At 54.4% G+C, this 10625-nt stretch overlaps 1 protein-coding gene across 2 annotated transcripts; it reads right to left on the reverse strand.

Annotated features, from left to right (window-relative positions):
• CFP (complement factor properdin) lies at window positions 3500-10625 on the reverse strand. 2 transcript variants are annotated; one of them, XM_003135053.4, is made up of 9 exons: window positions 10299-10625; window positions 10049-10199; window positions 8058-8233; window positions 7198-7368; window positions 6868-7059; window positions 6495-6668; window positions 6050-6244; window positions 5776-5887; window positions 3500-3978 (listed from the first exon to the last, which is right to left on the reverse strand). In XM_003135053.4, exons 1-9 carry the CDS (start codon window positions 10366-10368, stop codon window positions 3828-3830), a joined length of 1392 nt encoding a protein of 463 aa, XP_003135101.1. In that variant the 5' UTR covers window positions 10369-10625; the 3' UTR covers window positions 3500-3827. The 2 variants fall into 2 exon arrangements, with proteins under 2 accessions (XP_003135101.1, XP_013846341.1); XM_013990887.2 differs by lacking the exons at window positions 10049-10199; window positions 10299-10625 and adding an exon at window positions 8421-8767.

A 10625-nucleotide genomic window follows, 5' to 3' on the forward strand; every position in this document is an offset into this window, starting at 1 on the left:
GCCCGTGCCCCCCTATCTCGCGCCCCGTGTGGTGCAGTCCGGCTGGGCCGGCGGCAGCGCGGACGCGACCAAGGAGACCGGGAAGGGGAGTTTGAGGAGGAGCGGCGAGTGACGTCAGCGCGCCTTCAGTGCTGGGGAGGCGGTGGCGCGCGCCGGCAGGCGGGGGCGAAGGCGCTGTCCGCGGTGCTGAAGACGACAGTGCGCACGCGCCTCGCCGCATTCCCGCCTCCCCTCCCCCGCCTCCGTTTGGGGATGCGCAATTTGGGGAGTGGGGGCGGGGTGAGTGCTTGTCGGGAGGGTCGCGGTGGCGGGGCTTCAGGCAAGTCCCCCCACCCCGCCTCATCCTGGTCTTCACATTCATTCGCACCCACACGGAGGACCCTCCGCAGATACTCGGTTTCCAGTGTTGATATTCACCACAGGAGGTATTTGGGGGGTGGGGACGGATGGAGGCACACTCGGAAACTCAAAAGTAGAGAAATAACTCCCTCACGGCAAGGCCTGGGGGTCACACGCAGTACTCTGCGAGGAGATCAGTTTCCCACGTCCACACAAGCTCAGGTAGGTAGAGTGAGAGTGATGGGTGAGGGGGTAACGTAGACAGCATCAGACAGGCGGAGGTGGACACTTGGGCAGGTGCACACTCTTGCCCTGGGTGGAGGGGCCTGGAGGCACACAGGGAATGACACATATGCGGATGTACATATAGACACACACAAAAGTAAGGAAACACACGGAGGCATGTATGAGAACACAGCGATCTAGGTATCTGTGCAGACACACAGAAGCCTAGGGTAACATTCATGGGCATGCCTGCCTACACTCACGCGCATACGCCTACACATGCACATTAGGCACGACACAGACACATGGAGACCCAGGGAAACTCACATGAGCATGCTCACCCAGACAAAACACACCCACAGATGATCATGGATAAACCTAAATCTCCACACAGACACATATCCTGAAGCTCTAGTTCTGATGTGTGTTCATCTCCTTGCCCCAGCCTTCTACACACACACATTTGGTCTGTACGCCCCCATCCCTTTGCCCTAGACACAATCAAAAGCTATGATAACCACCTGGTATTGGCAACGCCCATGGCTATCTTCCCCTGCACCAGAGAACTTTCCGTAGGCAGAGGCAGACCCATCCTAGGGTATGCAACAAGTAGGTGCCAAATAATGTTTGCCACATGAACAAATGATTCTTATAGTCTGGGCAGAGGTGGGCTGTGGAAGTGCCTATAAGATCCTGATGGAGCTTCCAGATAGAGGAACTCATGGAGATTTGGGGAGAGGGCATGAAAGGTCCATTTTCATTCCCATACCTTGCCCTGTGCATCTCCTCCCTCTGGCTTTTCCACTTACATCTTTTTACAATCATCTGGTGATCTAACAAGTTAAAAAAAATCCTGACTACAATGATAACACAATTACATTTCAAAATCATTTATCGACACATTGTACCCAACCCTCACAACAATACTATGGTGTGGGTAATATGATTTCCACTCTATAGACGAAAGAATCCACGAACTCCAGTTCACTTCCAAAGGGTCATGTTCACGTTGTGATACATGCATTTTTTAAAGAATATGCCAGAAAGAGGTGTCAGTATGGTGGGAACAGAGCAAGTGAGGGAGATTGTGGCTGGAGTTGGGGGTCAGAGAAGTTAGCAGGGACCAGATGGAGTAGGGCCTTGTGGGCCATAGTGAGTGATGATGATGGACCAAGGGAGGTGGAAGAAGCTATGGCAAGAAGTAGGCAGATTTGGAGTCCCTTCTGCCTGCAGGATTTTCGAATGAATCATCTACTTAGTCATTTGTACATTCTTCATTAAATCTTTGGCCTGTTTAAACAAGGTCATGCCGTGAGGTCTGGAGTCAGAGTGCCTGGGTTCAAACTGGGTTTCCACTATACTCTTGGGAAAGTGACTTAATGCTTCTGAAACTTGGCTTCCTCATCTGTAAATATGACCACCTGACCCAACTCTAAAATGGGTGGGGTTGGGGGAGTGCTGTGACATCTGCCAGGAAGGTCCCTTCCTTCTCTCTTTCATTACAGAAGAATGAAGATTTCCCTTCACCCCCCACCCCCAGGGATGTCTCAACTCCTTGAGGTAGAAGTAAGGCTCCTCTGCACTGTCTTCATTTCCAGCAGGAATGAACATACAGCAGGGGCTCCAAGAATGTTTTTCTTTGTTGTGCATTGATGAGCAAAGACTCTGAAACATACACCCTTGACATATCGTTGTAATCAGTACTGTACCCATGTTTATAATGGGTTTATAACTCACACACACATATCCGTGCCACCTTAATGTGCACACACACACACACACACACACACACACACACATCCCTCACAGATTGTTATGGTGCACATGGTTTTAACTCCACACACACTCCATATATACTCAATACATTCTTAATTCTTGCACAGACCCACAGAGCTGCATATCACACATACAATGCACACATACAGCCAAATGTCCACTTTCTTGTAAACATATGCCTTCCTCATACCCTGTAGAGGCAACCAGAACCCCTCACTTTGGCTCATGCCTCCCAAGACAACCAAATATTCATCAATTTCACCTTCATCCCAACCCATCGACTGACCCATTTTACACAAGGGAGAATTGACCCAAGGAAATGAGCACCCTGACAGACTCTGGGTGTCACACATCTCCCATCGGAAGTCTCCTCCCACACAGAGGTGTCCTCCCTTCACTCACAGCACAAAGTCCTAAGCTCTGCTCCTGACATGGTGTTTCATAAATGTTCAGCCCACTACCTTTCTGTGCCTGTTTCCTCCTTGGTTATGCGGGGATAATAATATTGACCTCATGTGTCCCTTATAGATTAAACGAATCCACGCTATGGAAAGTCTTAAAATACCACCAGGCACAAAGCCTGGGTTTGTTCCCTTCACTGTGAAGACACCTACCATTCTGCCTCTTCTTCCCATTCCCCCATGATGTCCGGCGCTATTGTTAGTATACAGTAGGCGTTGGTAAGTGTTGAATCAATGTTCAAATGAAAGGATCACCCATTCTAGTCTGTTCCCTCGCTCAGATGTCCTCTCCTACCAATCCTCCTCCACCTGATGCCCAGACTTAGCTCTAGTATACAGTAGATGCCAATAAGTGTTGAATGAATGAACAAACTCTAAAGGGATGTGTCTGGGTTTGTCTTTGGGGCTCCTCTGGCAGATGCTGACTCTGGCTTCTCTTTGCCCCTGTCCCGGCTCAGAGCACCTCGTAGGCACTTCCTCAGCCCGCCCCCCGCCTCCCGGAGCTATTTGTCGCCGCTAATTGCGGTGTTGGAGCTGGGCTGTTGGGAGTGGGTGGGTGCAGGTGTTCGCTCGGTGGGGGGCCAACCCCAGCCACCCCTCTGCCGCGGTTCTTTGCGGGATTGACGCGGAATCTGCCAGGGGAGGGAGCTTTAGAAGGCGGGGAGAAGGAAAACAAGCAGGCCGGCCAATCAGAAAGTGCCTGCCAGGGCGGGGAGCCAATCAGGAAGCCTGTAATTCGTAATTCGGCGCTCTGCAGAGGTACGTGCTGGGTGCTTCAGGGCACTGCGGGTTTGCGGGCAGACGTCAGGGCTATGGCAGGGACAGATACTCGCCTTCACTCTTGCCACACTGTGGCCATAGTAGAAAAATACTGTTTTCCACCACAGGCCGCTGCAGCTTTGCCCGCGCGGTGCTCTTTGGCCGAGAAGATGCTACGGCCCCACTCTTGGGGTAGAGGCTGGTTTATTTAAGTCTGAGAGGTCAGGGAGTCAGAGTGGAAGAGAGAGGTGTTAGAGCTTCTCATCCTCAGGGTTCATTGCAGGGAGGTGCGTGTAGACATGGCCGTTTCTCCTCCACCATCATGTGCTGCCCCTGCAGCACATCGCACTTTACCAAAGGTTTCCCCCAGAAGGTCACATTCTTCTCACCCTGACCTTCGACCGGGGTAATGGTGGGCCTGGTGCGTTAGAGGGGGAATGGAGAAGAGAAGCTCAGGAAAGGCAAGAATGCATTCAACAAACTCTTACTGAGCGCCTACTATGTGCCCAACACTTTTTTTTTTTTTGGCTGAGCCCACGTCATACGGAAGTTCCCCCAGCCAGGTATTGATCTCTCGACACTGTAGCCACATGAGCCACAGCAGTGACAACACTGGATCCTTAACCACTAGGCCACCAGGGAACTCCCTCAACACAATTTTTTTTTTTTTTTGCCTTTTCCAGGGCGGCTCCTGCGGCATATGGAGCTTCCCAGGCTAGGGATCTAATCAGAGCTGTAGCTGCCAGCCGACACCAGAGCCACAGCAACACAGGAGCCGAGTCGCATCTGCAACCTACACCACAGCTCACGGCAACGCCAGATCCTTAACCCACTGAGCAAGGCCAGGGACCGAACCCGCAACCTCATGGTTCCTAGTCGGATTCGTTAACCACTGAGCCATGTCGGGAACTCCCTCAACACTATTTTTTAGCTGTAAGATATGGGGCAATTTCTTTATCTCCCTCATCATGCCCCAGGTTCCCTCATCTGAAAAATGGGAATAATAACCTCACTGGGCTGAGGATAAATGAGTCGGTTCAGGTAAAGTGCTCAGAGTCCTGTCTGATACAGAGTAAGTATTCAGTAAATGCTGGGAATTGTTATTTGTTGATGTGAGCTGTCTTATCTCTGAAACCTTTTTACATCTTTCCGCATGCCCACGGGAAAAAACTCAAATGCCTTGCCCTGGCATTCAAGGCATTTGTTGTTGGGCCCAAATCCCTGCCCCCAAGTCAATCTCTAGCTCTCGCTTCCACTTTGTTCAGACTACGTCCCATGTCCAGAATGGTCTTTGGCTGGGTTATTTCTCCCCTGAATCAACAAGCCCTCCACTCACTCCCATCCTGAGTCTCTCAATCAGTCCTTTCTCCATTCACTCCCTTCCTCTGTTGAGTCCTTTGTGCCTCCATTCAACACCTCTAACTCATCTTCCAGACCCACCCAAAGCCCCACTCCCAGAGGCCAGATGGCAGGCCTTCTGCAAGTTGGGAAGAGGCCATTTAATCTAGTGGCCTGATGATAAAGAAGGGAGGAGTGAGTGTTTTAATCTTCTCCAATGCCTGGGCCACCCTGGCCACCTGGAAACACTTCAAGCAGCTGATCACCTGTATCTACTACTATGCTCACACAGTCCTGGCGATAGGAAAGCCTTTCCCTACTCCTTCTTGCCAGGGAGGTCCAATCAGCTTCCTGGATCCAGATTGAGATGGCGGTGCCTTTTCCACACACCAACCATTCCTCGGAGGCCTTTTCTCGGGGCCCTGTGTACCTGGATCCCTTGGGGGAATACACGGGATCTGGGTTCTGCTTCTCTGCAACTGTTGCCCAAAAGGCCTTAGAGTGCCTCGGGGCATGGGTGACTGAGAGAATGAGAAGGTGAATGGAGACATGAATGACTGAGGGACTGAAAGAGCAAATCCAAGCTTGAGTAACTGAGGTAGCAGAACAAATGGACACAGGAAGAATGGAGTGAATGGGAGAATGGCTGAGTGAATGAGTGAAGGGCCTGGAGCCTACTGATTCTCCCTTCAACCTCCACTTCCTCAGCTTTTTTAGTTTCTCCCCTCTTCCTGCAGCGAGGAGATGGCCCTTGGCGAGGCAGGCACCTTGCATCCAGTGGTGGAAGCCCTGGTTAGGGGTAGCTGACTCTCCAACCCTGAATGCTGACATATCCATATCATGACCCCCTCCGAGGCATGCAGCCCCCCTCACTCACGGGAAATTGGGGAGCTTGGGCTGGCAGAGGCGCTGGCGGGTGCGGACAGGGCTGGGGCCACAAGGAGGTATGCACAGCCCCCAGGTACTCCACTCGGACCAGGAGGCTTCCTCTGCAATGAGGGGAGGGGTTCCCGAGTCAGAATTGGAAGTCTCAGTGGGATGGTGACAGAGAGGCGGCAGGGATGCGCGGGGTCCGAGGCAGAGAATCAGAAAGCCTGTATCCCCGGCATGGGCTGCCCCACCCCCACAGCATAGTCTCTGGGGCCACTCACTGAGGGGGCAGCGCTGGATGCTGTAGCAGTGCCGGATGTCCTGTTGTTCCCCAAGACATCGCCGTCCGTCAAACTTGCGGCCTTTGCAGATCCTCGAGCGGGTCTGCTGGCCTGGGATCTCCTGGCAGCTGATGTGCTTTATGCCCCGGCGGACGCAGTTGCTCCACTCTCCCCAGAGCCCCCACTCTCCATCCACTGCAGAGATGAGGCAGCTGGGCTCATACCAAAGAAGGGAGCCAGCGAGAGGGCTTGGAGGAAGGAATGGGGGCTGGGGTGGGAGTGGGAATGACCAGACGTGGGAAAGGGGGATCAGAGATGGAACCAAGGCATTGGGGCCAGGAATGGAGAAATTAGACGCAGGAATGAGGTATTAATAGCAGGAACTGGGCAGCAGAGATGGGGGGCAGGGCTTAGGCATGGAAATGAGGCATCTTGGGGTGCTGACCAGGGCAGGGCACAGCCGTGTTGCAGATGTGGGTCCGAAAGGCTTCGCCGACACAGAAGGGGCCCCCGTGCTGGGGCACAGGGTGATCACACGACCGTTGTTCTCGGGTCTGGCCCAGGCCGCAGGTCACAGGGCAGGGACTCACAGCGCCCCATGGCCCCCAGCCCCCAGCCACTGTTGGTGGAGGATGGAAGTGAGGGGAAAGGCCACCTCCGTTGCCCCCCTCAGCCCCTAGACCCCTGAGGCAGATTTCCCCTAGACAAAGAGCTCCATGGTCACATGGTCACATGGTCTCAGATCTCTGTCCCCTGAAATGGTAGAGCATCTGTGCTTCAGTCAAGAGCAGAGGGTCAGAGGCCTCATCCCCAAGTACCTGGGCAGGGTGGCAAGCCGCTGCACATCCGCTGGTCATTGGCTGACCCTGAGCAGGGATTCCCGGGAGGCTTCGTGGAAGGCTCAGGTGCTGTGCACGTGCGTTTTCGTCTCTCCACAGGTTCGCTGGGTCCACCTTTGCAGGTGCTTTGGCAGGGGCCCCAGGGACCCCAAGCAGCCCAGGCCCCGTGTGCTGTGATGGGGTGGGGGATGGGGAGATGCCAAGTGTGGTCACGCATGCTGAAGTCCTCCCACCCTGGAAGTTCCCTGCTGTAACTCCTGGACCCACCCCGCATGCCCGAATCATTGCTCTGTGGTTGCCCTCACTCACTGGGGCAGACCTGTTGGGTGTCACAGTCCTCTGATTCCTGTGCCTCTCCTGGGCAGTGGCCCCCACACTTGGGGGTGGGGCGATCACATGCCCGACGACGAGTCCGGGTCCCTCTGGAGCAGGTGGCAGAGCAAGGTGCCCAGGGCCCCCAACTGGACCAGCCGCCCATCTCTGTGGGAGGGAAGAGGGCGACAAGATGGAGGTGGTGGTGCCATTCAAGGGTCCGGGCTTCCTCGTGTGTCCCATATCAGCTAACCCTGTCCCCACATCTTCTGCCACACGTGGCCCACCATCCATCATTGCTCATCTGGACGATTGCAGTAGCTTTCACACTGGTTCCCCGGCCTCACTCCTCAACACGTGCAGTCTGTCTTCCTAACAGCAAGAGGGGCCTGCCACAACCCAAGTCGGATCACATTTCTCTGCCATCACTACATCACTCCATCACTCAGAATAAAAGCCAAACATCCTGGAGTTCCCAGCGTGGCTCAGCGGTAATGAACCCAACTAGTATCTGTGAGGTAGCTTTGATCCCTGGCCTCGCTCAGTGAGTTCAGGATCCGGCGTGGCTGTGGCTGTGGCTGTGGCTGGCAGCTGCAGCTCTGATTCTACCCCTAGCCTGGGAACTTCCATATGCCACGAGTGCGGTCCTAAAGAGACAAAAAAAAAAAAAAAAAAAAGCCAACATCCTCACTGTGGACCACAAGGCTCAGTCCCCCTCTGACCTCCCATCCTGCCACTCTCCTTTCAGCCACAGTGGCCTCTTCCTTGGTGCCTTACAAGCATCGGGCACACCCACCCTCAGGGCTTCTGTGCTGTGATTGTTCCCAGGGCCCGCCCGCCTGGCAGAGCCTCCTCACCAGGACAGCATGGCTGGTTCTCACAGGCCTGCAGCTGCCACTGGAGGGTCCCCAGCTCCACATTCTCAGGGCACTGCCCGCCCCAGCCTACACAGCGCCGGTGCCGCAGCTGGGAGCCTTCGGTGCAGGTCACTGAGCAGGGGGCCCATGCGGACCATGGTGACCATTGTGGGGGCCTGCAGAGAAGAACACACGTCCCATCCTGGTGGGCTCTGGCGAGGATGGGGTAGGGGACCATAGAGTGTGGGCAGGCACAGGTGGGATGCAGGATGAAGGCATGTGGAATGGAACCATGAGAGTATCCATCTTTTAGGGATGTTGGGGGATTGCACGGGAAGAAGTAGGCACACAGGGAATACTTACATATCATTTCCCTTCATGATCGGGAACCTGGAGTTTACCCTTTGAAGTCCCCCAAGGACAGTGGCAGGCACACAGTCAACAGATGTAAGGACTAGGGGCCCAGAACTGCTGACAGAAACCCACCAGGCCACGACAATGCATGGTAGCAGGCAAAGTACTTAATAAACGGGAGGCATCATCCCAATGAGCTCAGAGACCCCATCGGAAACACCCCAGATCTGGGAGTTTGCTGGGGTGGGGGTGGGAGATCTAGGGGTTAAGACAAGGCACTTTCACCGCTGCGGCCCCAGGTTCAGTCCCTGGTCTGGGAACTGAGATCCCACATTGAGCCACCGCGGAGGGCCACCAAAAAAAAAAAAAAAAGAAAAGAAGAAAAGAAATGCCCAGATCTATCCCCACGCCCCCTGCACGGCGCAACGCTAAACAGATGTGACCTGTTGAGGACGAGGGGCCCAGAGCTGCCTTCAGAAATCCCCAAGCTCCTCATTCTGGGATATACAGTAAGCAGTTAGAAAATACGTCTGGTCTAGCATACAGAAAGGGCTCAGTACATGTAAGGTGACATCAAGATTAGGAGACTCTATAGCACCACACTCAGAAATCCTCAGGCTTATAGCACAGGGAACTGTATCCAATCTCTTGGCATGGAACATGATGGAAAATAATCTGAGAAAAAGAATGTATATGTATGTATGACTGGGTCACTATGCTGTACAGCCGAAATTGGCACGACACTGCAAATCAACTCCTGATTTAAAAAGGTATAATAAAAGGTGTTCCCATCGTGGCGCAGTGGTTAACGAATCCGACTAGGAACTATGAGTTTGCGGGTTCGGTCCCTGCCCTTGCTCAGTGGGTTAAGGATCTGGCGTTGCCGTGAGCTGTGGTGTAGGTTGCAGACACGGCTCGGATCCTGTGTTGCTGTGGCTCTGGCGTAGGCCAGGGGCTACAGCTCCAATTCGACCCCTAGCCTGGGAACCTCCATATGCCGCGGGAGCGGCCCAAAGAAATAGCAAAAAGACAAAAAAAAAAAAAAAAAAAAAAAAAAAAGGTATAAAAAAAAAAGGAACATCCTCCCGCTATGCAATGTATCTGGTATTCCAGAAGTGCTCCATGAATGTGGCATCATAATCAGGGGTCTGGAGCTGCCCTTGAAATTTCCCAAACGCCCCCCCTCCCACAATGTGTCTGTATACAGTAGGCACTCAATAGGAGCTGGCATCACCATTAGAGGACTTGAGCTACCTTCAGAAATCCCTGAGCTGCACCCTGCCCGCAACCCTTCCAGTATGCAGGAAGTGCTCCATACATGCAAGCCATGGCAGTTTTCAACCGGGGGTGATTCTAAGCGGCTAGGGGATGTTTGGTAATGTCCAAGAGACATTTTGGTTGTTGCAAGCTGCAAATGCCATCGAGTGGGAGGCCAGGGATGTGACTGCACATCCTGCAACACGCAAGTCAGCCTCTCACAACGAAGAAGAATTCTCTGGTCCCAGGTGTCCACAGAGCTGAGGCTGAGACACCCGGAGCTATATGGCCACGATTGATCGGGGCCTCGGAGCCACCCTTGGCAATCTCAAAGAGCCGGGTCCTTCCTGCCTGCCCTCACACCCCAGGCTCCCCCTAACCTGCACGGCATACAGAACTTGCTGCTGGTCTCCTGGAAGGCGTAGTCAGCATTGAGACAGCAATCTTCCAAGCTGACACCCCCCCCAAGGAGGCCCTTGCACTTGCCCGAAGATTCCTCATACTGGGTGAAGCAGAGTACAGGGTCTGAGCCTGCAAGAGGGTGGGGGAGCACGGTCAGGGACGTCGTGGGCCCCTGGGCACCCCTAGGGGGGCGGGGCCGGCCCGGGTGGGGAGGGGCCGCCCACTCACCTGTGGCTGGTAAGGTGAGCAGCAGCAGCGGCAGCAGCAGTAGCTGAGGGGCCTGCCTTTGGGTGGGCATGTTGAGCGCTGTACCCCGGAGAGGAGCCCTGGCTTTATGTGGGCTGACCTGCTCCTGGAGTCAGTGGAAAAGAGGAACCAGGGCCAGGAGGAACTGGGAGGGCGAAGGGCAGCAGGGGTTGCGCGCGGGGGCGGGGTGGGGTGGGTGGGTGGGGTTGTGGGGGGGGTGGCGCGCAGGTCTTTTCAGCTCCGATCTCTCCCTCGCCACCTCCGCCCCTGAGCTTCCTTCTCTCCTCTCCCCTCTCTCCCTCCTGCCTC

This window comes from Sus scrofa, chromosome X (genome assembly GCF_000003025.6).
Source record: "Sus scrofa isolate TJ Tabasco breed Duroc chromosome X, Sscrofa11.1, whole genome shotgun sequence".
In the NCBI taxonomy this organism is placed as follows: Eukaryota; Metazoa; Chordata; class Mammalia; order Artiodactyla; family Suidae; genus Sus; species Sus scrofa.

Coding starts and splice junctions, on each gene's coding strand:
- CFP (XM_003135053.4), bottom strand. CDS start 10,368: ATGCCCACCCAAAGGCAGGCCCCTCAGCTACTGCTGCTGCCGCTGCTG. Junction 10,200..10,298: donor GCTCACCTTACCAGCCACAG/GTGAGTGGGCGG, acceptor ACCCTCTTGCAG/GCTCAGACCCTGTACTCTGC. Junction 7,369..8,057: donor GAACCAGCCATGCTGTCCTG/GTGAGGAGGCTC, acceptor TCCCTCCCACAG/AGATGGGCGGCTGGTCCAGT.